General features: G+C 44.4%; 1 protein-coding gene across 3 annotated transcripts in view; it reads left to right on the top strand.

The window, feature by feature from the left end:
• LOC119960775 (solute carrier family 43 member 3-like) overlaps nt 1-22,032 on the top strand; it is a 55,396-nt gene extending 33,364 nt beyond the window's left edge. For 2 of the 3 annotated variants that reach the window (XM_038788376.1, XM_038788378.1), the window contains 8 exons: nt 1,921-1,997; nt 5,460-5,552; nt 6,881-7,020; nt 10,830-11,110; nt 12,261-12,428; nt 16,498-16,617; nt 20,043-20,235; nt 20,624-21,050. In XM_038788376.1, coding sequence (XP_038644304.1) covers nt 1,921-1,997; nt 5,460-5,552; nt 6,881-7,020; nt 10,830-11,110; nt 12,261-12,428; nt 16,498-16,617; nt 20,043-20,235; nt 20,624-20,948 — 1,397 coding nt within the window. In that variant the 3' untranslated portion in view covers nt 20,949-21,050. Of the gene's footprint in view, nt 1-1,920; nt 1,998-5,459; nt 5,553-6,880; nt 7,021-10,829; nt 11,111-12,260; nt 12,429-16,497; nt 16,618-20,042; nt 20,236-20,623; nt 21,051-21,575 lie in introns of those variants that run through there. The other variant, XM_038788377.1, reaches the window with a different exon arrangement.
• The last annotated feature ends 2,970 nt before the right edge of the window (nt 22,033-25,002 follow it).

The raw sequence follows: 25,002 nt of genomic DNA, 5'->3' as shown, positions 1-25,002 counted from the left end.
AGGGTACCACCATAAATCATGTATAAGTGCAGAGGTACCTGGGAGTGCATGCAATAAAACCATTGAAAGTGGCACGGCAGGTTGAGAGAAATGGTAATGAAGAACACAACATCCTCTTGTACTTTATAAAATGTGGAATAGAGTACAGAATAAACAACGTCATTTCCAGCACAGAGCCCTTAGCTGCTGTTCCGTCTCTGATCCTGAGTGCCATATTTTAGGAAGGATGTGAACACATTGAGTATAAAGACATTCATGAAAAGTTTGAGGAATTTGGAACTCCACTGACGTAGATCGATTTGAAAGGTCGCAGAAAATATGATTTGGAGGAGATTGTTTAGAGCTACACAAAATTATGAGGTCACTGAAAAAAGTACAAAGAAACAAACTGTTGCCATGGTGGAATGATCGTGAAGAAGTGGGTACTGATTTAAGGCAGTTGGCGACAGAAACTATGGTGACCTGAGGAAAAACGTTCACGAAGTTCAAGTCCGATCAGGAATGACGTATGCTCAAGTCCAGTGATTGCTGATGGGATTGAACATTCAAGACGGAATTGGATAATTACCTGAACGCGTCCCAAAGTGCAAGGTGCCCAGTACTCAACATCCAACAGTGCTTTCCATACCGCAGCCCCAGCGGCCCATATTTCCCGCCTCCACACCCTCTGCACTATCCAGCCACATCATCCTACTCGGACAAAGCTCGCATTGCAACGACCGATACTATCTCTCCTGAACATTTGTGGACCCTGAATTCCCTCTGTCTCCTTCACAACCCTGACAACGTTCACCTGATTTCAGCCCCTCAAGAAAGAACGTTTCACCACAGCGGGCAATTTCTTAACCAACAACCAATAAAACCCACCCATCATCAATGCTCCAGCACAAATTGATAATCGTCCAAAAATACTTAAATAGTTAATTAGTTAAAAATAAAGCTTAATATCTTTTTTTAAAAAGACGTTAACTCATCGAGCATGGTGAAGGTAAAGGGAGCTTTTGAAGCTGGTGATATGAAGAAGTTTGGAGACCACGCCAGTCTTTTTACTTGCTAATATTACTCGTAGGTACATGGGAGGATGGCTTTCCGCTCGCTCTGGGACAACATGCTTCTGTTGAAAAGGATGAAGAAACGATAATGCACTTCCTTTAACACACCTGTGGCTACGCCGTGGTCTAATCGCTGATAGGAGTACCGGCCCCACAGGTCCCTTTAGATAAATGCTTGCTTTGACATTCTTACTCTGCCGAAACTGTCAGCATCGGTTGTCATATTTAATGAAGGAAGATATTTTTAAGTGCACTACTCTGTTTGTGGTGAATGCGTTTGGGATGATTTGAATTCCTAAATGCAACTCTGTTAGCCACATTGCTGCAAGGATGTAAATGCACTGGAGGGGATGGAGAGTTGATTCAACCGGATGTTGCCTGGAATGTGACATTTATGTTATGGAAAGTAATTGGACAGGCTTTACTTGTTTTCGCTGTAGCAGGGAAGCCTGAGGGACGACTTGATCGAGAAAATGAGGGGAGTGGCCAGGAACAGCTGTTCCTTTTATTTTTACAGGGTCAGATACCATGGGACACATTTTCAGGAGTAGGTGGGAAAGTTTTGGGGGGATTTGAGGAATAAACATTTATACTCAGAGAGTGTTGAAGGTCTGCAATGTATTGCCTGTAAGGAAAGAAAAAGGCGGGTTGCTTAACATTCTTTGAAAGGAACCTGCATGTGTACTTCGCACGCAATGACACTCCAGTGTATGTGCGAAGTGCGGCAGAATGCTATGATGTAAGCAGGTCAGGTATTTTTCATGTATCGGTGTACATTCGACGGGACAAAGTGTTTATTTCGAACTGTATTACCTAGTGCTTCTGAAGTTGACTAAGATTTCTCACATTGACACACTCTTTTTTGCAGCCACCGCAGCATTGTTGTTCCCTGTGCTCTCTCTCATGGCAATTGGTGGAATCTTCCTCTTCATTACAAACATCCAGGTATGGCACGGTCTGTAAGTGAAATTGACCGAGGGAGCGCTGTACGGCGCATCCGTAGTAATTGCTAAGAAACAAAAACAATTTAAAAGGCAACGACCCACTCTGTCAGGAAATAGCAAGCAATATAATACTAAACAGTAAAGAATTCGACAAGAGTCTCCATGAAACCTGATCTATCTGAGACGAGCACACTCAGTGCCAGGATTGAATGTGCACACACATTGGAATGGTACTAGACAGCAAATACACAGTGTCCAGCTTTCGGCTGAAACTTTCAACAGTGTCTTCATTTCCCACTGAGAGGAACATGAAAGTTAATCGCTGCTATTTTGTGAAAAGTGCTCTGCAGGTCAAGGATGTTCAGTTTACCTCTCAATCAGCATCAGACAATAGTTAATTTGATGCTTAATCAAGTCATTTGTCGGGGTTTTCTGAGCAATAATTAACTACACTATTTTCAACATGCCTGCAGTGAGTATATTTCAAATTCTCCTCCTCTGCACGTGAACCTGAAACGATTAATAAAGCTCTGCCTGGAAATGTCATTGTAATATGGGGCATAATCTGTGTGATACACACGGTTTATCTAAATTGTGTAGAAAATCGCGCGTAAGTGCAAAATTATATAATCGAAGCCCAGGAGATGCTCGTTAAAAGCTCAGACTATCCTGTCATGAAATCCTGTCTTTGCACAGCACAGCTGGTGTATTCACCCTGAAATGGAGCCAATCCTCCTACTGCTCCGTTTCCACTTGGCGTTCAGTGGGGCAACGTGTGTGAGCTGAGGCGAAAGGTCGACCGGCCACATTCGAGTGTGGGGATCTGTGGCTTTGCCGCTCATTGTTTGAAGCTCATTATCAAAAAGATCAGTTCCGTTTATCAGACGACAGACTGGTCTTTGAGCCTTGGTCATTCCTCCTCATTATGTGCAGGCCACTGGCGCACAAGCTGTGATCAGGCAATATCTGCACTTGGGGCGATTGGATCATAGAGTGGAAAATCGAATTTAATCGCGTTCAGTGCATATTGAGCGGTACATCACAGTAAGGGGTGTTGCTCGTTCTGGTGAGTGTGCTTTACACTCAATTGGCTCTGTTTTATTCCTTAGCCCTAGAGTCGCCAGGTACCCTTATGATACCGCCACGAGGTTCAAGTTCAAGTTTAGATCAATGACTCAATACACCAGTTAGTAAGGTTCAATCAAACACATTTTTTATTTACACAGTAAATCGATACTCATGAAACTAATACTAGCGGACTAAACTATTCCTACCACTATGAGCCAATACATATATTCGATAAGGGAACATAGACATAGAACAGTACAGCACAGAACAGGCCCTTCGGCCCTCGATGTTGTGCCGAGCAATGATCACCCTACTTAAACCCACGTAACCCGTATACCCGTAACCCAACAATCCCCCCATTAACCTTACACTACGGGCAATTTAGCATGGCCAATCCACCTATCCCGCACATCTTTGGACTGTGGGAGGAAACCGGAGCACCCGGAGGAAACCCACGCACACACACACAGGGAGGACGTGCAGACTCCACACAGACAGAGACCCAGCCGGGAATCGAACCTGGGACCCTGGGGCTGTGAAGCATTGATGCTAACCACCATGCTACCGTGAGGAACCCACTGGATCAAGGAACAATGGCCTCTTGTTCTGTTCTGAGACTGCAGGCCTCCCAGTTGGTACGGGCTAAGGAGTCAGGAGTGTCTATTCTCGTAGAGTGCGTTGGTTGGACACTTACTTGTCGGTGTAGCTGTTGGCCAGGACTCCCCTTCTCACGTTCAAGTTCTTAGAGAGCTGCTGCAAAGTGTTCTGCTGGGAGGGCCGGCAAAGAGAGGGAGCTAAACTTGTGACGTGTCTTTTATGGGTCCCAAGGGCTTCGTGCTCTTTTGGGCGGACCCCGAGCTTGCTTTCAAACGATTGGATCCCATACCAATCGATTGGTATGAATCACCCCAATACTGACGCTGTCCCTCGATCGCGGGGCGGTTATTCCTGGCCTGTTTCTCTCCTTTGTTTCAGACTCCCGTTGGCGCCGGGAAGTCTGACCTTCTATAGAATGTCCTAAATGTAGCTAATCGTAGTATCCATTGTTCCCGGGGATCGCCTCATCAATATGCAAACTGTTGGTTTGTGGCTTGTCTGCTTTCTTCGCAGGCAGAATACACAGGAAGATTCTGCAGCCTGTTTGTCTTTCTTAAAGTGTCCAATGTTTCCTGCGTGCTTTGTAAATCGCCACCTTGGGTCGGGAAGTGGCCTACTTCGGTGGCTACAGGGGGTACATGGTATGTGTTTCACATCCTCACACACATATTTGGCACTCTATGCGGTTATCGAGCCGCACTGTTAGCTGACCAATTATCAACTTGTCTGAAGCACCCCTTCATGCACTGAGTAACAGTGTTTCGAGCACGCTGTGCGGAAAAAAATAATTGATGGTTCATCATCCCCGTCATTGTTCTGTCAATTAACTTCACTATATATGCTTGTCTGAGGCACCTCACGTCTGTAGACATCAGTTACTCAGTGTGTGCTTAAAACAATGCGTTGCCTCAGAGCCAGAGGCGTCACGTTTTGTTTCATAAATTTAGAGTACCCAATTCATTTTTCAAAAGAAGCGGAAATGTAGTATGGCCATTCCACCAACCCTGCACATCTTTTGGGTTGTGGGGGCCACACCCACGCAAACACGGGGAGAAGGTGCAAGCTCAACACGGACAGTGACCCAGAGGCGGGATCAAACCTTGGACCTCGGCGCCGTGAGGCTGCAGTGCTAACCACTGTGCCACCGTAATATCCTTGGGCATCACGTTATTAAGTGGATAATAGCTGGTATGATACGAAGTAGTTTTGAACAAGAGTCTGTGTTTCAACTGAAGAGGTAGTCTAATGTAGCAGCAGATATTGGCAGAAATGGGAAACAGACAGCTGGGAGGAAAATTTGAATAAACTGATCTTGTTCAATTCGTCTACAGGAACTTAATGGTCGCTTTAACCGAGAACTTTACGATTATGTGGCGCCCATCAAGATTAAACAGGAAGGACTTGCAGCAGCGTAGTGCTAAACAAAAAATGAAATGAAAATCGCTTATTGTCACAAGTAGGCTTCAATGAAGTTACTGTGAAAAGCCCCTAGTCGCCACATTCCGGCGCCTGTTCGTGGAGGCTGTTAAAAAAAACAAAGGGATGAATAATTGCAGGGAAGATGAACCATTAATTTCTTCTTTTTGCACAGGGTGCTCGAAACATTGTCACTCTGGACATGAAAGAGCGTTCGTAACTGAAAGCGTCTCTATTTTTGTTAAGTATCTGCTTGTCTATTACATGCATATTACTCGAAGTGCAATGGTTCAGGAAGCTCTTCATTCAATCAAGGACACGTTCCGCAAAGTGGCTTCTTTGGGCGAATGCCAATTATATGATTCTCTCGTCTAATTCGCAGGTTGCGAATTTGTTTGGAAACCGACGTTCTACAATTATCACTCTGTACAATGGAGCACTGGATTCCTCATCTGTCGTGTTTCTGCTGGTAAAGGTGAGATGGGAGCAGTTTATGCCGAACTCCAAGAGGGAACGTGCAGTAGGGGGTGACTACAATATAACCGCGTTTTAAAATTGCCAGGACGTAGGGCAGCACGGTGGCTCAGTGGGTTAGCCCTGCTGCCTCAGGGTGCCGAGTTTCCAGGTTTTATCCTGGCTCTGGGTCACTGTGTGGAATTTGCCCATTCTTCTCGAGTTTGCGTGGGTTTCGGCCCCACAACCCAAAGATGTGCAGGCTAGGCAGATTAGGCACGCTAAATTGCCCCTTCATTTAAAAAAATGAAATGGGGATTCTAATTTTTAAGAAAATCATTGCCAGCACAGACACAGTGGGACAAATAGCATTGTTTTGTGCTGTAGTTTCTTCCAAGGGGCAGAAAACAGCCCCTGAAATCAGACTGAGGAAGATAATGCAATAATCTTGTAAAATAGCGCAGCGGGCGTCGAACACAGAGAACCACAGAATGCCTGCAGTGCACCAATCCTCCAAAAGAGCATTTATGTAGGCACAGAACTCCTCCATTTCTCCCTAACCCCAGACCTCCACGGTATCTGTACACATTTGGATTGTTGGTGGAAACGTTAACTCCCGGAGGCCGCCCACGCGTACATGGGGAGAAAAGGCCGACTCCACACATACCATGTCTGAATACCTTAAATGAACCCGGGTCATTGGCTCTGTAAGGCACCAGTACAGACGACTGAGCAGCTGGGCCTGAAATCCCCATTAGCTGAAAGCTTAAAGTCTGACACCCCGCAGAAAGAATCTCTTACGGTCATTCACTCATGCCGTTGGGCATCGGGGGTTCCACTGGAGAGGACCCTTCGCTTGGAGATACAGACATTACAGGGTTCGCGGAGCACGGGAGTGAATGAGTGAATTCACTGGCCCGGAGATAGCAGCACAGTGAAAGTGGTTGCCGCTGAGGGAGAGATAGAGAGCGAGACGAAAGAGCGTGCATACCGGGAAGAGTGGGCAACTTGGAAGCAAAGGGGGAAAAGGAAAGGACAAAATATAGCTCAGAAAGGAGCATGGGAAGAGAGGAAAATGTAATCCGGCGTGCAAAAAAGTATTGCAGAGTGAGAATGAGGGGATCGAAGGTGAGGGAGAGCAAAGAGAGACAGATTGTTTGAACGGAGAAAAGATAGGCAGCGCGAGAGAGATACCCCGGTGCAAGTAACAATGGCAGTGGTGGCATAGAGAATAAAGTAACATCGGATGCAGGAAGACTAATAGAGATTCAAATGTGCAGCGTTGGGGTCAGACGTGATCAGTTGACATTCACCCCTGCTTAATTTCGCCCTCAATTCCTCTTGTTGTAGGTTTTGCACGAGGTTGGTCTTTCCTTGATGTCCATGTTCTTGTTCATCAGCTCGCTCAGCATCATTCACATCCTACGGACATTCTTTGTGCTTCCGAGGACACGCATTCCGTACCCGCTACTGGAGCGATACAGCTATGGGTAAGGAGGAGGGGAGAAGGAGTTTTAGATTGGAGCAAAATCCAGGCATTCATCTGGATCAGATATAGAATAACATTCACTGAGGACTAAGTTCTAAATTGTAATCTCCCAAAACAAAAACAGAAAATACAAGGCAATCTAAGCAGGTCTGGCAGAATCTGTGGAGGGAAAGGGAGCTAACAAAGGGTCTCTTTGACAAAGCGTCATCCTGACTCGAACAACTCTCTTTCCTCTCCACAGATGTCGTCAGGCCTGCTGAGATTGTCCAGTATTTTCTGTTTTTTGTTTAAGATTACAGAATCCGTAGCAATTTTCTGTAATCTCCAGAGATATTTTGGGGATATACCCGTCACAAGACATATCCAGGATAGAGTTACAGATTGGTGACTAATTTGGTGTAATGGAGGGTAGGCGAGACCTGTATTTAAGATTAATTGCACAGGAAAGATATAAAAGCTGAAATCATGTCATTTGTTTGAACCTCGAATGGCAGTTTTCTCGGAGCTAATTGCAGGCTGGAATCTAATTGTGGGTTTTTCAGTTTCTCGCTCAGGTAATGCGGTAATGTATCGTATAGTTAGTATACCCTCGGCAATTTATTACAGATCACAATTTAAAATTTATTGGAAACATTTTATAAATTGATGCATATAAAATAAATTCCTGGAGTGTGCTGTGGTCTTGCACAGACATCAGGATGTGGGATTGCGAAATACATAATCATAAGTACCTCAATGTGAGTGAAAGGCAGTACTTGATGGAGATGTTCGAGTGGTTACATTTCGAGAAGTAGATCAACGAGATCAAGTTAGAAACTGGAATCGAATACAGGGTAAGAGCTGCGTAATGAAAAAAATAAGAATATCATGTCAATGATCATCCACATTATCGGAAGTTGATGTGTTTAGCGGCTGAAATCCAAACGATCGACATGAATTTAAGTATTTTTGAATTGATTACAGGCTGCAATTCAATCACGTTATTCGGGAATTGGTAGGTACTTATTGGGTGAAAATATATCGAGTAACAGACACATATAGAAGAGTAATCTTGGGGTTCAGCTTCATGAAATTTCTCCAACCACTTTCATAGTGTTTGTAATTTCACCAAGTTGCTCACTCCACTCCTGATTTACAGCTATTGCTGGATTGATTATCATATCATCAACAATGCAGCTAGAAACAAAATATATGTTCATTTTATTCGGCATTTCTGTATTTTCGCCCATTATCATGGATTTCTCGTTCTTTCAACATAAGTTTTAGTTAAACACCTGGAAAAAGCTGGAGCTATTCATTTGTACATGGCGACAACGTTTCCACTCACACTAATATATTTCTGTTCACAAGTCAGTTAGTCATAATATGTTGTTTCTCCTGGAAGGATTCATCAGATCTCCCACTCATCTTTGCCCAGTTATTTGCTTTTTCGACTCTTTCACTACCTTTTCTACTTAAACACAGATGGTCGGTCATCATTTAACCTTTTTCTTCATTGTATGAACACACTTCGTATGAATATTCTGAAATATCTAGTTCGGCCATGCGAACAGGTACTCATGAGGACAAAATGTATTTACAGGAGGTTGAGAGTTGCGATGTTTTATTATTGTTTGAGTGGGAATAAGAATGTCTGTTAACCTTTACGGTATTCACTGTGTTGAGTAGCAATGTAAGACATTTTAGGGTGTGATGTCCACGATGTTTTACCACTGTTAACAATTAGTTTGTATTAATATATCATAACCCTACATCTTTATAAATTATCCCGGAGCGACCTACCCTTACCTCACAGTCTAACAAAATTGAGATAAGATACCGTGTTTCTGTCCAGTGTTCTAGCGAATGTTTGGGTCCCATCCGGGACCATAAGACAGGCCATAGAACATAGAACGGAGAACATTACAGCGCAGTACAGGCCCTTCGGCCCACGATGTTGCACCGTCCTGTGAAACCCTTCTAATGTACCTCTACACAATTCCCTTATCGTCCATATGCCTATCAATGGCCATTTGAATGCGTTTAGTGTTGGAGAGTCCACTACTGTTGCAGGCAGGGCATTCCATACCCTTTCTACTCTCTGAGTAAAGAACTTACCTCTGACATCTGTCCTATATCTATCTCCACTCAATTTAAAGCTATGTCCCCTCGTGCTGGACATCACCATCCGAGGAAAAAGGCTCTCGATGTCCACCATATCTAATCCCCTGTTCATTTTGTATGCCTCAATTAAGTCCCTTCTTAACCTTCTTCTCTCTAACGAAAACAGCCTCACGTCCCTCAGCCTTCCCTCATATGATCTTCCCTCCATACCAGGCAACATTCTTCTAAATTTCCTCTGTACCCTTTCCAATGCATCCACATCCTTCCTATAATGTGGCGACCAGAACTGCACACAATACTCCAAAGGCGGCCGCACCAGAGTTTTGTACAACTGCAATATGACCTCATGGCTCCGAAACTCAATTTCTCTACCAATAAAAGCTAACACACAGTACGCCTTCTTAAGAACCCTCTGAACCTGGGTGGCAATTTTCAGGGATCTATGGACATGGACACCGAGATCTCTCTACGCGTCCACACTACCAAGAATCTTACCATTCGCCCAGTTTTCTGCCTTCCTGTTATTCCTTCCAAAATGAATCACCTCACAGTTTTCTGCATTAAACTCCTTTTGCTACCTGTCAGCCCTGCTCTGCAGCTTATCTATGTCCCTCTGTAACTTGTAACATCCTTCTGCACTATCCACAACTCCAACGTCTTTAGTGTCACCTGCAAATTTACTCACCCATCCTTTTACGCCCTCCTCCAGGTCATTTATAAAAATGACAAACAGCAACCGCCCCAAAAACAGATCCTTGTGGCACACCACTGGACCCCAGTCAGAGCATTTCCCATCAACCACCACTCTTTGTCTTCTGTCAGTTAGCCAATTTCTGATCCAAACTGCTAAATCATCCTGAATCCCATGCCTCTGTAGTTTCTGCAATACCCTACCGTGGGGAACGTTATCAAACGCTTTACTGAAATCCATATACACCACATCAACTGCTTTACCCTCATCCACCTGTTTGGTCACCTTCTCGAAGAACTCAATGAGGTTTGTGAGGCATGACCTACCCTTCACAAAACCCTGTTGACTATCTCTAATCAAATTATTCCTTTCCAGATGATTATACATCCTATCTCTTATAAACCTTTCCAAGACTTTTCCCACAACATAAGTAAGGTTCACTGGACTATAGTTACCGGGGTTATCTCTACTCCCTTTCTTGTACAAGGGGACAACATTTGCTATCCTCCAGTCCTCTGGCACTATTCCTGTAGACAAAGATGGCTTAAAGATCAAAGCCACAGGCTCAGCAATCTCCTCCCTAGCTTCCCAGAGAATCCTAGGACAAATCCCATCCGGCCCATGGGACTTATCTATTTTCACACGTCCCAGAATCGCTAACAACTCCTCCTTATGAACCTCAAGCCCCTCTAGTCTAGTATCTAGTGGTAAATGTCCTTTCCTTTATGGCATTGCAGTGTATGCATAGGCACTCTTACCCCTGCCGCACGTATCTACTTTGCGATCTGTGAGCCCGATGTCAAATTAGTTCCTCTCGTTGTTTCTGCTGTTATCACTCCTCTTGCTGCCTCTCGGCTTCATACTCTCCCACTCTTGTTTAATTCGCCTTGATGCCTTGAGCGCGAACACATGACCGATCTGCTGCATATGCTGCTTTTTCACTTAAAGAAATAACTTGTGCCGAAAGTTGCGTCAGAACCTGTGGTTAACGAGGATTTATTTGCCTTGTCGGACAGCATCGGCTGTGATACGTTGCCACTGCCATCATTCTGCCGTCAAGAAGCCACGCCAGGACAGATAGAACCATACCACGGAACAGAAGTAAATATGGTTGAGGTGGACGGGAGACATGATGAAATGGCAGGAGATAGTCGACACGGACAGGAGAATATTGAAGAAGACAGCGTAAAGAGAAAGGGCGAGAAGGAAGGAGGCCCTGGAGAGAGACAAGAAAACAGCGAAGCTGGAAATGATGAGATGGGCGTGATTGGTGCTGTGACGCTTAATGAATACGGAGGTAAAATTCTCTCGTCCTCGTCCTGTCTTGCCGCATATCTCTCTATTTGCATCTCCTTCCATTAGTCTACCCATACATCTCCTAAGTAATCTCCAGCATCTCCGATTTTCACTCTCTTTTAACCGACACTTCCAACTAGGTTCCCCCACAATTCCTACGCCTTTCCCCATGTTTCAGTCTTATTAAACAACATCGTGTCCGAAACTTTATAAACGCTTTCTAAAAATATAAATATACCACTTCCACTGGTGACAATTAGTTACTCTGCGACTTATTTCCTCAAAATAACTTGAATTGTTTTGTCAATCAAGATTTCCTTTAAAATTCCATGTTGACTGTCAAACCCTACAGTAATTTAGTACGTTTCTTGTTGTAACATTCTTTAACAAAGACTCAAACATCTTTCCCTCTCCGGAGTTCAGGCGAACAGATATATGATTCCACTTTTGCTCTTTCCCGTCGTTCTCAAATACTAGTCTGACAATTGTCACCTTTCAGTCAACAGATTCCATACCTGAGTCTGCAGAATTTAGAAAGATTACCATCAATGGAACTGTTCCGTCTGAATTCATTATGTACACTTCAGCCGTAGATCCTCCGATTCCCGCGTCTTATCTATTTAAAGCCACATCAATTTCCACGGCAGCTTTAAAGTGGTCTTGTTGTTCCTCATTTGCACTAACTAGTTTGTTTTTTCCCTTGTGAATGACCTGATTCGCCGTTATTTCCCGGCGGATGTTAATATGTTCCTCCACGGAGACATATCTCGTTTATCTGTCATTTCCCTGTTCCCAATTGCAAGTTCGCCAGGATCGGCTTGTGAGTCACATTTACTTTTGTTAATTGTTTACCTTTCTATATGCTGAAATACGCTTTCACAGTCTTTTTATGGGATACACTGCAGTTTCATCGAATGATCTAATTTCCGCCTATTTTTTATATCACCCTCTGGAATTGGACACATCCTGATGAGATTCAAGAGGTGAAATACTCGCCCAGAATCCGAGCCTCTGATCTGCTTGAGTAGCTGCATTTTTCAATTGGCTGAAGCAATTCAGTATCAGGCCATTGGTGACACAAGGCTGATGATAGTGTGGGAATTTTGGTCAAAACATTCTCTTATTTGTGTCATTCCCCCCTACCTCACCAGGTGCAACAGGACATGAGGAACATATTCCCACCTTCAGAAGCTGCATCTTCTCCAAGATATTCCTCACGCAGCTGTTCTGGATCTCCATCATACAGTTCCGACTGATTTTATTCATTGGTACCCTGAACCCCATGCTCACACAGGCTGCCAACGGTGACGCTCTGCAAGGTACTCGGCATAGGGAAGTAAATGAGATTTGCTGAGGGTGGAGGGGGTACCAATGGGTGACGAACAGAGTCAAGAGGAAGTGTTCGTTAGTGGAACGCAGTCAGAGCGAGTGGTCAGTGAGATTTACAGACTGATCGTGATGAAGGGGCTCAGCATTGAGAGGACATAGATGGAGAGGGCAATGGGGTGATCGATTTATGAAGAGTTTGGATGAAAGACATCAGGGCAGATACAGAGGAACACAGTGGTGGCGAGGGAGACCGGATAAAGGAATAGGCATGACGTAAATAAGTTGCTTCGGTAGTGGCAGAGAGATAGTCATAACATGAGGAAAAGGTAAGGGAATTCGGGAATGGGGAACAGCAAGATAGATGATTGTGAGTCACCGGGAGATGGAGAGAGGGGAAACGAAAGCAATCGACTGTGTGATTAGAACGCTGCGTTGTGAATAGTTGCAGGCGAGGAGTAATTATCAGGTGGATAATATATGGGCAAGGATAAAAATCTGGAAATAATTCAGGAGAATATTTTGCAGCCTGGGAATCATGCGAGAGGGAGGGAAAGTGGGATGAAATTTCGATGAGGTGTAGAGGAAGAAAATGCTGCCACGTTGGAGTGAAGATGGAAATTATTAGATGGTAAGGAACAGGAGAGAAAAGAAGAGGTTGGATAACAGGAGTGATGCTAAGGCATTGAGATAAAAAGGAAAGAGGAGGCGAGGTGGAAAAATAATAGAGCATTCACATGACGGGGCAGGGTTATATGGTGCACATTTTGCGTGGAGTAGAACAATGGGAGCGAGAAAAACGAGCAGCGTGTAAAGAACGCGAAGGTTAGAGAGAGAATGAAAAATAAATCTGGTGTCCGACAGAACAGAGAGAGAGAGAGAGAGAGAGAGAGAGAACAGAGAGAAAAGATAAATAGATAGGCAGAGAGACAGATAGATAGATAGATAGATAGATAGATAGATAGATAGATAGACAGACAGACAGACAGACAGACAGACAGACAGACAGACAGACAGACAGACAGACAGACAGATAGACAGACAGATAGATAGATAGATAGATAGATAGATAGATAGATAGATAGATAGATAGATAGATAGATAGATAGATAGATAGATAGATAGATAGATAGATAGATAGATAGATAGATAGATAGATAGATAGATAGATAGATAGATAGATAGATAGATAGATAGATAGATAGATAGATAGATAGATAGATAGATAGATAGATAGATAGATAGATAGATAGATAGATAGATAGATAGATAGATAGATAGATAGATAGATAGATAGATAGATAGATAGATAGATAGATAGATAGATAGATAGATAGATAGATAGATAGATAGATAGATAGATAGATAGATAGATAGATAGATAGATAGATAGATAGATAGATAGATAGATAGATAGATAGATAGATAGATAGATAGATAGATAGATAGGTAGGTAGGTTGACATAGATAGAAAGAGAGAGAGGGGGTGTGGAGAAGTAGAGATAAAATAGAGTAGCGAGAGAAGAGAGCGAGAGAGACAAGAGAGAAAAGGGAGGGAGAAAAGGGAGAGGATAGCGAGAGAGAGGGAGGATTTTTGATGAGAGATTTCATGTTGAAATGTGGGGAATCAAGGTGAGCACATTTTCTGACAGGGAATTGTTATAGAGGATAGTTGAATGTAGATTTGGCGTTTAGAATGTAAAATAAAGTGTGCAGTGAACGAGAAAACGATATGGCAAAGACTAAGGGAGAAGCAGAAATCAGAGTCAAAGTTCGAGTTGGCTTGCAAGGAGGGGCAGGAATGTCATGTAAAACACAGAGACAAAGACGGAGACAGATAGGGGAGGAAACAATTGAGCTTCATGAATATTGAATGATGCAATAGAGAAGAGAAAGAGAGAGTTTGAAGTCGGGAATGGAGTCATGATGGTTCGTGGACAGAGGTGGAAGTAGTATTTGTGGAGAGGGTGAGCAAATGAACAAAGAGGGTAAAAGGTAGAGGTAATAGAGATTGAGGTGGAGCCCAGAATTGAATCCCTGATGGAGCACATGATGGCGATGGAAGGGATGAGAGGGAGGGACAGGAGATTCCGGTGAGGGAAGGATGTTTTGGTGTATTAAATGTATTGTTTATCCTCGGAATTTTCTCGGTCACACCCGCATTCTACTGAGGAGCATAGAAATTGACCTTCACTGACGGTCAGATTAGGAAAAGTGTTCCGTTACATCCCCAAGAATGCAGCAATGTGCACCTTTGTGGTTGCCTGCCTGTGGGACCACTGGAAAACGTGGCTAGAGAAGTAATAATAGGAAACAAAGAAATCGCAGAAGAACTTCATAGCTACTTTGGATCAGTTTTCAAGGTGGAAGATACCAGTGGGATGCCAGAGCTCCTGGACAATCAGAGGTGAGTGTAGTGGCCATCACTAAAGGGAAGGTACTTTGGAAACTGAAAGGTCTGAATGTGGACAGTGTCACCTGGACGGGAGGAATTACACCCCATGCTCCTAAAAGGGATAGCTTCGGCAGCAAAGTGGCCCAGTGGTTAGCACTTCTGTCTCAGGGCGCCGATGTCCCAGGTACGATCCCGGCTCTGGGTCACTGTCGGTGTGGAGTTTGCACATTCTCTCCGCGTTTGCGTGGGTTTCGCCCCCACAACCCAAAGATGTGTAGGTTAGGTGGATTGGCCACCCTAAAATTGCCCTCAATTTGAAAAAAATCAATTGGTTACTCTAAATTCATAAAAACAATATAAAGAATAAAATAAAAAATAGGACTGAGTCAGGAGAATGGGTTGAGAAAATGTCAGCCATGATTATTATTGTCAGTAATAGGATTGCATTAACACTGTGATTATGCCGCACGGTAGAATTCTGGATAGCACAGCTATCACAGCTTCACAGCTCCAGGGTCCCAGGTTCGAATCTTACTTGGTTCCCTGTCTGTGTGGAGTCTGCACATTCTCCCCGTGTGTGCGTGGGTTTCCTTCGGGTGCTCCGGTTTCCTCCCACAGTCCAAAGATGTGCAGGTTAGGTGAATTGGCCATGATAAAGTGCCCTTAGTGTACAAAATTGCCCTTAGTGTTGGGCGGGGTTACTGGATTATGGAATAGGGTGGAGGTGTTGACCTTGGTTAGGGTGCTCTTTCCAAGAGCCGGTGCAGACTCGATGGGCCGAATGGCCTCCTTCTGCACTGTAAATTCTATGATAATCTATGAGTTAAGTAACTGTGAAAAGCCCATGATCGCCACATTCCGGTGCCTGTTTGGGTACACTGAAGGATAATTCAGAATGTCTAATTCACCTAACAGCACGTCTTTCGGGACTTGGGGGGAATCCGGAACACCCAGATAAAATACTCGCAGACTCAGGGAGACCGTGCAGACTCCACACAGACCGCGACCAAATCCGGGAATCAAAACCGGTTTTCTGGAGCTATGAATTAACAATGCCACCGTGGTGCCCGACACAATCCTCACCAAGAGTTTTGCAACAGAACACATTGATAAACAGACCCCACACAACACCAAGACCCATATCCCACGTACATTGAGACTCACACCCGAATCCACACTGACACACGTACTCCACCCAACTACTCGAACCATACAGCAGCCCACAGCGAGGCTGATAATCAGCACTGAGAGACATACCCCACACTATATCGTGAACCACAGCCTAGTCCGCATGGAGGTTCTTACCGCAGTCAATATTAAGACATGTACCGCCCACAACACCAAGACACATGCAGCAAGCAACCCACATCAACGCTAACAGAGACGGATATCTCAATCCACACTGGACCTCATATCCCAGTCACAACCAGCCTGAACAGAAGTCCAAATCGGATCTCAAATCTAATTTCATTCGAAAAAAGAAGCCTTGAGGAAGAACTGAATCGAAAACTCTTAAAATGCTGTTTGTTTCAAATGATCTCGCTTACCCCGTCTCTTTCACTCTTCTGTCCCCATCTCGCTCTTTCTCTCTCCCCGTCTCTCTCTCTATCGAGTTATCTAACAATGCCTCTCTCTCTCTTCCCTCTTTATCTCTCTCTCCCTCTCAGTTAGTAGATTAACAAACGCCTTCGCCATCACTCAGTTGTTTGGAATTTTTACTGCTCCATGGAACGGGTTGATCATGGATCGGCACAGACGCAGAACAGTATCGTCACTCACTGTCACAGGTAAACCAAATGTGCTCATGGAGCTCTCTGTCAAGCACCGGTTATTCAATTATGATCCCTTGTCTGTCTCCCACTCTCAGATAGCCTAATATGATCAGTCAGTTATCTCACAGATAAGACTCACCTTCACTTCCCTCTCACCTTCACGTAATACCGCTGCTAACGAACAGGTTCATCCCAGTCACATCTAACCTAGTTGTGAACACTAAATCATAAGAAATCCGATTACCAATAAGCAGCTCCCTTAAGGAGATAGGAAATATTGATTTGAACAAACAGTTCCTCCATGTTCCATGTTCATGTATTTGCTTTGTTTGGCCCCTTCTTCCTCACTGTAATCAATCACTATGTCCCGATGTATCATTTGGCCATGTATGCTGTGGATTATTATTTGTGTCACTATGTACGTACTGGGTACCGTACCTTGATGCAGAAAGATTATTTTCACTGTACATGTGAGAATAAACCAAATCAAACCAAAATCAAATGCAATTCCCTTCTAGTCACTGGTAATCCAGTCGTGAACACTCAACTCCCTCCTCGCCACATGGTAAGGTTCAGGTCACTCCCAGTAATTTCCTGTGCAGATGAGAAGAACGAGCTGAATCCCAAAAACATGAAATCATGATAGTACACTAATCTATCGTCCAATCATTTATAATCACGAGATCGTTATCCAGCTCCACCACAGGGAGTTTAAATATGGGTAGAAAGAATGTTCTGCCTCTAAGTCAAATATAGTCCAGGGATGAACACTCAGATCATTACCAGTCACAGTAAACCTGGTTTAGACACACAGCCATATAAAACCCAAGTGTCAATAGTCAGTTTCCTCCCTGTCACAGTTCATCCGAGTGTGAATTTAAAGGACATCCAAGTATCAGGAAACCCAGTGTGAGAATTCCTGCTTCTCAGACTAAATAACTAACACTAAACTCACACCTAGTCCCGGTTTTACAGTGCGAATGCTCAGTTTCCTGCCATTTTTAGACAATCCAGTACAAATAATGTGATCCCCGCAGACCCGGTAACCTACAGGTGATTACACAGCTCTTGTGAAAAAGAGAATTTACAGGTCTCTGAAAGCAAGCTGCCCAACATGCGATGTACCAGAGAGGCCTGGAAGACCAAGGTGCCGGCTTCTGTTTCAGTCTCATGCATTCATACACTGTACTTCAGTGAGCAGTCACCTAGTGAAAATAGTCAGGCGATCTTTGGGATAATTTTTGGTGAGTTTCTGGCGACACATCCTGCTCCCATTCCGCATGTAATCCGCGGGCCGCGATCCCAATGTTACATTACTGCTTTATGAAATGAAAATCGCTTATTGTCACCAGTAGGCTTCAATGGGCAGCGCGGTAGCATGGTGGTTAGCATAAATGCTTCACAGTTCCAGGGTCCCAGGTTCGATTCCCGGCTGGGTCACTGTCTGTGCGGAGTCTGCACGTCCTCCCCGTGTGTGCGTGGGTTTCCTCCGGGTGCTCCGGTTTCCTCCCACAGTCCAAAGATGTGCGGGTTAGGTGGATTGGCCATGCTAAACTGCCCGTAGTGTCCTAAAAAGTAAGGTTGGGGGGGGGGGGTTGTTGGGTTATGGGTATAGGGTGGATACGTGGGTTTGAGTAGGGTGATCATGGCTCGGCACAACATCGAAGGCCGAAGGGCCTGTTCTGTGCTGTACTGTTCTATGTTCTATGTAATGAAGTTACTGTGAAAAGCCCCTAGTCGCCACATTCCGGCGCCTGTCCGGGGAGGCTGGTACGGGAATCGAACCGTGCTGCTGGCCTGCTTGGTCTGCTTTAAAAGCCAGCGATTTAGCCTTGTGAGCTAAACCAGTCCCTTAGTGCATGGAAATTAATGCAATGGGATTTCCCAATGGCCAGAGACTAAACCAAACCGCCTGATGAATATTGTACTTCACAACTTGACACCCAAGTATGTCCTCCATTTACACAATATCATGGGATAGTCTCAACTTGCCTGGAGGAGTGCTTGTTCAACAATATTCATCGCCTCGACACAATGCTTAGTCACATCCGTGTAGTTGAACAGGAACACACCACTTCAATGATTTATTCCCTCAACCACATAATTTCCATCACCACATCTGCGGAACACCGCCAAACAGATGAGACAACGATACTACCTATATACACATCAGGAACAGGATGTTTGACAAACTCGGCATCAACAGCAGCAGCGACCAAGCCTCCTCCGGTACCACAGTAGAAAACAATGCAGGGAAATCTATATACACAGCCTCAACCGGGAACTTGTATTCATTTCGCATGACATTCACTCACCACCATCTGTTCTGGGCTTGCGACTCCGAATGTTGGCGCTCAAGTGGATAGAGCCGTGAAGAAGGCTTATCGTGTGTTAGCGTTTATTAACAGGGGGCTTGTATTTGAGAGCCGCGAGGTTATGCTGCAACTATACATAATCCTGGTGAGACCACATTTGGAGTATTGTGTGCAGTTCTGGTCACCTCATTATTGGAAGGATGTGGAATCATTGGAAAGAGGGCAAACGAGATTAACAAGGATGCTTCCTGGTTTGCAGGATAGGTCTTATGAGGAAAGGTTGAGTGATCTAGGGCTTTTCTCTTTGGAGCGGAGGAGGATGAGAGGCGACTTAATAGATGTTTATAAGATGATGAGGGGGATAGATAGAGTGGACGTTCAGAGACAATTTCCTCAGGTGGATGCAGCTGTTACAAAGGAGCATAACTATACATTTCAGGGTGGGAGATTTGGAGGGATGTCCGAGGTAGGTTCTTTACTCAGAGTGTTAAGGGTGTGGAATGGACTGCCTGCTGTGATAGTGGAGTCTGACACTTTAGGAACATTCAAGCAGTTATTTGCTAGGCACATGGAGCACACCAGAATGACAGGGTGGGATAGCTTGATCTTGGTTTCAGGCCATGTTCTGCACAACATCGAGGGCCGAAAGGCCTGGTCTGTGCTGTACTGTTCTATGTTCTATAACTGTGACAATGGCTTGTGACAATTCACACCTCTTTAACCTCGGGTCACCCCTCTCTGGACCTGTAAATAGTCAGTTACCTGCAAATGCTCGCAATCAAAGTATCGTCTTGCCTCTTAGAATCTGTCTATATATATGTTTGTGGAACCTACCTTTTAATTCATCTGAGGAAGGAGCAGTGCTCCGAAAGCTAGTGATTTGAAACAAACCTGTTGGACTTTGTCCTGGTGTTGTAAGACGTCTTACATAATTTAATGTGTGCTTTATTCTCTGGTGCTGTGATGGGGGATTACGCTTCCCCAACCCCGGCCATTACCCGCCGCCCTTCATACTCCTCCCTCCCGCGCCGCAGCTCTGTCGATTTATTGGGCCAATGAATTTTGATGGGCCTTACAATTGAGATTGAGTCTTTTCAATCAGGAATATTTCTCGTTCATCTTCAGCTCCAGTTACTTCCCAGAGATTGGCTGACATGAACTCTGTCGTATTGTCTCTCGCCGTCACGGTGACTCTGGGTGTTCTGTTCTCAATCTTCGCTACAATCCCTGTGCTGGAAGTGCAGTACCTTACCTTCGTCTTGCATGTGATCACTCGCTCTTTCCTGTTTGGAGGACTTTCCGCATTCATCACCATCGCGTAAGTCAATCAAAGGGTTTGGGTTTCTGAAACATTTATCGAAACTTAAGTATTCCATGAGGATTTTGGTGACCAATAGCCCACTTCCACCGTTCTAGTCCATTGTATCTGGTATTGTGGGATACAGCGTCATTTGACATTTCTAAAAACACGTTGATGCCGTCACAAGTGGTCATCATTTGTAATTCATATCACAAACGCCGTTGGAAGGATTATCAAAGATCAATTTTATAAAATATTGGAGGAATACCTGATGGAGGGAAGCATGGGGGAAATGTTCGCATGATAAATATGGAAAGCAGCTCTACCTGTTATTTCAATAGTCAACCATGCTGGCCACTCTGTGTAATTGAGTGAAACACCTTGTCTGTTGGTTTGTTTTCTGCAGGTTTCCTCCATGCCACTTTGGGAAGTTATTTGGTCTGACACAAGCTATTTCGGCATGTGTTTCTCTTCTCCAGTACCCCTGTTTCACTCTGGTCCAGGGACCTCTCCAACGCAATCCTTTGTATGTAAGTATTAAATGGGTGCTTTGTGCCCCCCTGACGTTCAGGAATGCAGTGATACAGGGAGATAGAGCGGGACACATACAGGAAGACAGCCGCAAGAAAGAGAGGGCTTGCGCTCCAATTCCGATCATCCCCAGTGTGAACGCGACAAAGTCAATAACGATCAATCTGTCAGTGTCCACGGGTGTAACACTCGCTGGGTGAAGGGATTTCTCATCTCTCTTCTAAATTCGACATCCACACAGACCATAGATGTGCACAATGTTATTGAGAAAGAAATACAATACATCCAATGAAGGAAGTTATTACCAATCCGAAATCCGATATCACTGCATCGAAATTTGGAGTCGTTCTTTGATTTCAATAATGTGCCGGGAGTTCTCCTCGGGGCAGAGAGGGTTAAGAGTAAGTCTGATAGAGCTATTCAAAGTGAGAATGCTTTTGGATATAGAACGGAACGGGAATCTGTTTTCATTCACAGATAGGTCAATTACCAAGGGTAATTTTTTCGAACGAGTGAAAAGCGCCAGAGTTCAACTGAAAGAAGAACATTTTACTGCAAAGACAGGTTAGGAATGAATAGCCCGATTCCTTTGTTACATGAGGCACGGAGCTGGCTAAATATTTAAACTGGAAAATGCAGCTCTATTATTAACGCGTTCCAGTTAGAACTACAGATCTATAAGGATTTATCTTGGAGATTTGCGGTACTGGAAATGCGTGCTTGTCGGCTGATTCTGCGCTGTTCCTTCATTATTCAACGAAAGATTTTCGAGAACGCTTTTACCTGTACAGCGACACTCCATTTACTTTTTATCCATTTTGATGCAGTTGAACATCGGTTTAATCCTACTGGTAACTCTGACCTACGTCCATCCGATCATCGTCTATCTTCATTGCCGACGAGAAATGGAGAAGAGAGGTGTGGTAAATCACTTTCAAGTCGAAGTGTCGCAACTGGAGGAGTAGTACGATCGGTCGATAATACATTCCTGTGAAGCGCAAGGGTTGGGTGGGAATATACTACGATAGAAACTTAGAAACTAGGAACCAAAGGAGACCATCGTGCGTGTCCAGTGTACTCGTTCATGCGTTTAATCATGTTGGATCCCGCCATCCCCCTAAATCGTTTGATTCGTTCTCCACAACGAAAACATCTAATTGCTTCTTGAAAACATACACTGCGTTGGCCTCAACTTATCGCTGTGGCAGCGAATTCCACGGGCCTAACACTCTGGATGAGGGGATTTCCCCTCATCTCTGTTCTAAATTACCGGTAGCTCTCATTCTGGAAACCCGCACCCTTGTACACAGCCTTCTTGTATCTGCTCTGTTGTCTCTTCTTAGAATTGTATAGCATTCTTCGAGATACCCTGCACTTCTCCCCCTCCCTCTGAACTGTTGCGAAGACAATACTAACCAATATCTCGTTAGTCCTGCCAACTTAGAAATCAGCCAGATAATCCTTGTCTGTATTCCCACTGCATTCTTCCTTATATAAGGGGACAGACACTGCAATAGTCCAGTTGTGGCCTGACCAAATGACATCAAGGCATTCCGGTTCCTTTACTCGAACCATCTTGGTTCAAAGGTCAGCATAGCAGACGCCTTTGTTTCCTCCTGCTGTATCTGCATGTTTATCTTCAGCGACCGGTGTACAACGATACACAAATATAGTCACCCATCCCGCTATCCTACTTTAGTGAAGTTCCTCAATATTTATTTTCACTGTAAGAAAGAACAATTTGTGATTCTTCAGCAGGAGTCTGTGTGTCATAGCTGTCAAGGGTGCATATGTGCGGGGCTGATGTGTGGGAGCTAGCGGATGAGGAACAGTGCGAGTGATGTTATGTTGGAGCTGCAGAAAGCGTTGGTTAGACCGCAGCTAGAATAGAACATAGAACATAGAACAGTACAGCACAGAACGGGCCCTTTGGCCCTCGATGTTGTGCCGAGCAATGATCACCCTACTCAAACCCACGTATCCACCCTATACCCGTAACCAAACAACCCCACCCCCTTAACCTTGCTTTTTAGGACACTACGGGCAATTTAGCATGGCCAATCTACCTAACCCGCACATCTTTGGACTGTGGGAGGAAACCGGAGCACCCGGAGGAAACCCCCGCACACACGGGGAGGACGTGCAGACTCCGCACAGACAGTGACCCAGCCGGGAACTGAACCTGGGACCCTGGAGCTGTGAAGCATTTATGCTAACCACCATGCTACCGTGCTGCCCCAAATTATGTAAAGTTATTGTCATCTCACAATAGCAAGGAGTTGGTTGCACTAGAGAGGTGACAGGGATTTCTCCAGGTTGTTGGGTGGAGCATCTGAGCTATAAGGAGAAGCTGGATTGGCATGGATTGTTTTCATTGGAACTGAGAATGCTGAGCTACGATATGGTGGACGTGTAAAAGATTATGATGGATTTCGGCAAGAAAGGAGATAAAAGCTGATCCCCTTGATTGAGGGATTAGTCACAAGGGGGATCACATTTGGTTGGGCGCAGGAGAATCCAAGAGGGCTTTATAATTATTTTTATTTGAACTCAGATGGGAGAAAATTTTTGAATGCACTGCTGGGAAGTTAGTGGAGGCTGATAATCTTCCAACCTTTAAAAAGTTCATGCAACAGCACTTGAAATTCGATTATATTCAGAGGTATGGGATAAATGGAGGTAAGTGGAAATAGCGCAAATTTAGGGGTAATTGTTGTCAGTGCGACATCGATGGACAAAGGGCCTTTTCTTTGCTGTAACACTGTAATACTCTATGAGGTAGCGTTTAGTGTGATTCTGTTCTCCCTGTGTCTGCATGCGTTTCCTCTGGATGCTCCGCTTTCCTCCCACAAATCCCAAAATACTTGCTATTAGGTAATTTGGGCTTTCTGAATTCTCCCTTTGTGTTCCTGAAAAGGCGCCGGAATGAGGCGACTCGGAGCATTTCAAAGTAAATTGATTGCCGAGTTAATATACGTCGACTGTGATAATAAAGATTATTATTACATAAATTATAATTGGGGATATTATATTAATTACTTTATCATATTAGTAATCGTTGTGTTTAGAACGTAGAACATTACAGCGCAGTACAGGCCCTTCGGCCCTCGATGTTGCGCCGTCAAGTGAAACCCCTCTAAAGTCCCTCTACACTATTCCCTTATCGTCCATATGCGTATCCAATAACCATTTGAATGCGTTTCGTGTTGGCGAGTCCACTACTGTTGCAGGCACGGCATTCCATGCCCTTACTACTCTCTGAGTAAAGTACCTGCCTCTGACATCTGTCCTAAATCTATCTCCCTTCAATTTAAAGCTATGTCCCCTCGTGCTGGACATTACCATCCGAGGAAAAAGGCTCTCACTGTCCACCCTATCTAATCCTCTCATCATCTTGTATGCCTCAATTAAGTCCCCTCTTAACCTTCTTCTATCTAACGAAAACAGCTTCAAGTCCTTCAGCCTTTCCTCATATGATCTTCCCTCCATACAAGGCAACATCCTTGTAAATCTCATCTGTACCCTTTCCAATGCTTCCAAATCCTTCCTATAATGTGGCGACCAGAACTGCACACAATACTCAAATGTGGCCGCACCAGAGTTTTGTACAACTGCAGTATGACCTCATGGCTCCGCAACTCAATTCCTATACCAATAAAAGATAACACACCGTACGCCTTCTTAACAACCCTCTCAACCTGGGTGGCAACTTTCATGGATCTATGGAAATGGACACCGAGATCTCTCTGCTCGTCCACACTACCAAGAATCTTACCATTAGCCCAGTAATCAGCCTTTCTGTTATTCCTACCAAAATGAATCACCTCACACTTTTCTTCATTAAACTCAATTTGCCACCTGTCAGCCCATCTCTACAGCTTATCTATGTTCCTCTGCAACTTGTAACATCCTTCTGCACTGTCCACAACTCCACCAACTTTAGTGTCATCTGCAAATTTACTCACCCATCCTTCTACGCCCTCCTCCAGGTCATTTATAAAAACCAAAAACAGCAACGGCCCCAAAACAGATCCTTGTGGCACACCACTAGTAACTGGACACCAGCAAGAGCATTTTCCATCAACCACCACCCTTTGTCTTCTGTCAGTTGGCCAATTTCTGATCCAAACTGCTAAATCATCCTGAATCCCATGCCTCTGTATTTTCTGCAATACCCTACCGTGGGGAACCTTATCAAACGCTTTACTGAAATCCATATACACCACACCAACTGCTTTACCCTCATCCACCTGT

Source organism: Scyliorhinus canicula, unplaced genomic scaffold, assembly GCF_902713615.1.
Source record: "Scyliorhinus canicula unplaced genomic scaffold, sScyCan1.1, whole genome shotgun sequence".
In the NCBI taxonomy this organism is placed as follows: domain Eukaryota; kingdom Metazoa; phylum Chordata; class Chondrichthyes; order Carcharhiniformes; family Scyliorhinidae; genus Scyliorhinus; species Scyliorhinus canicula.
This window is presented reverse-complemented; position numbering and strand designations above follow the sequence as displayed.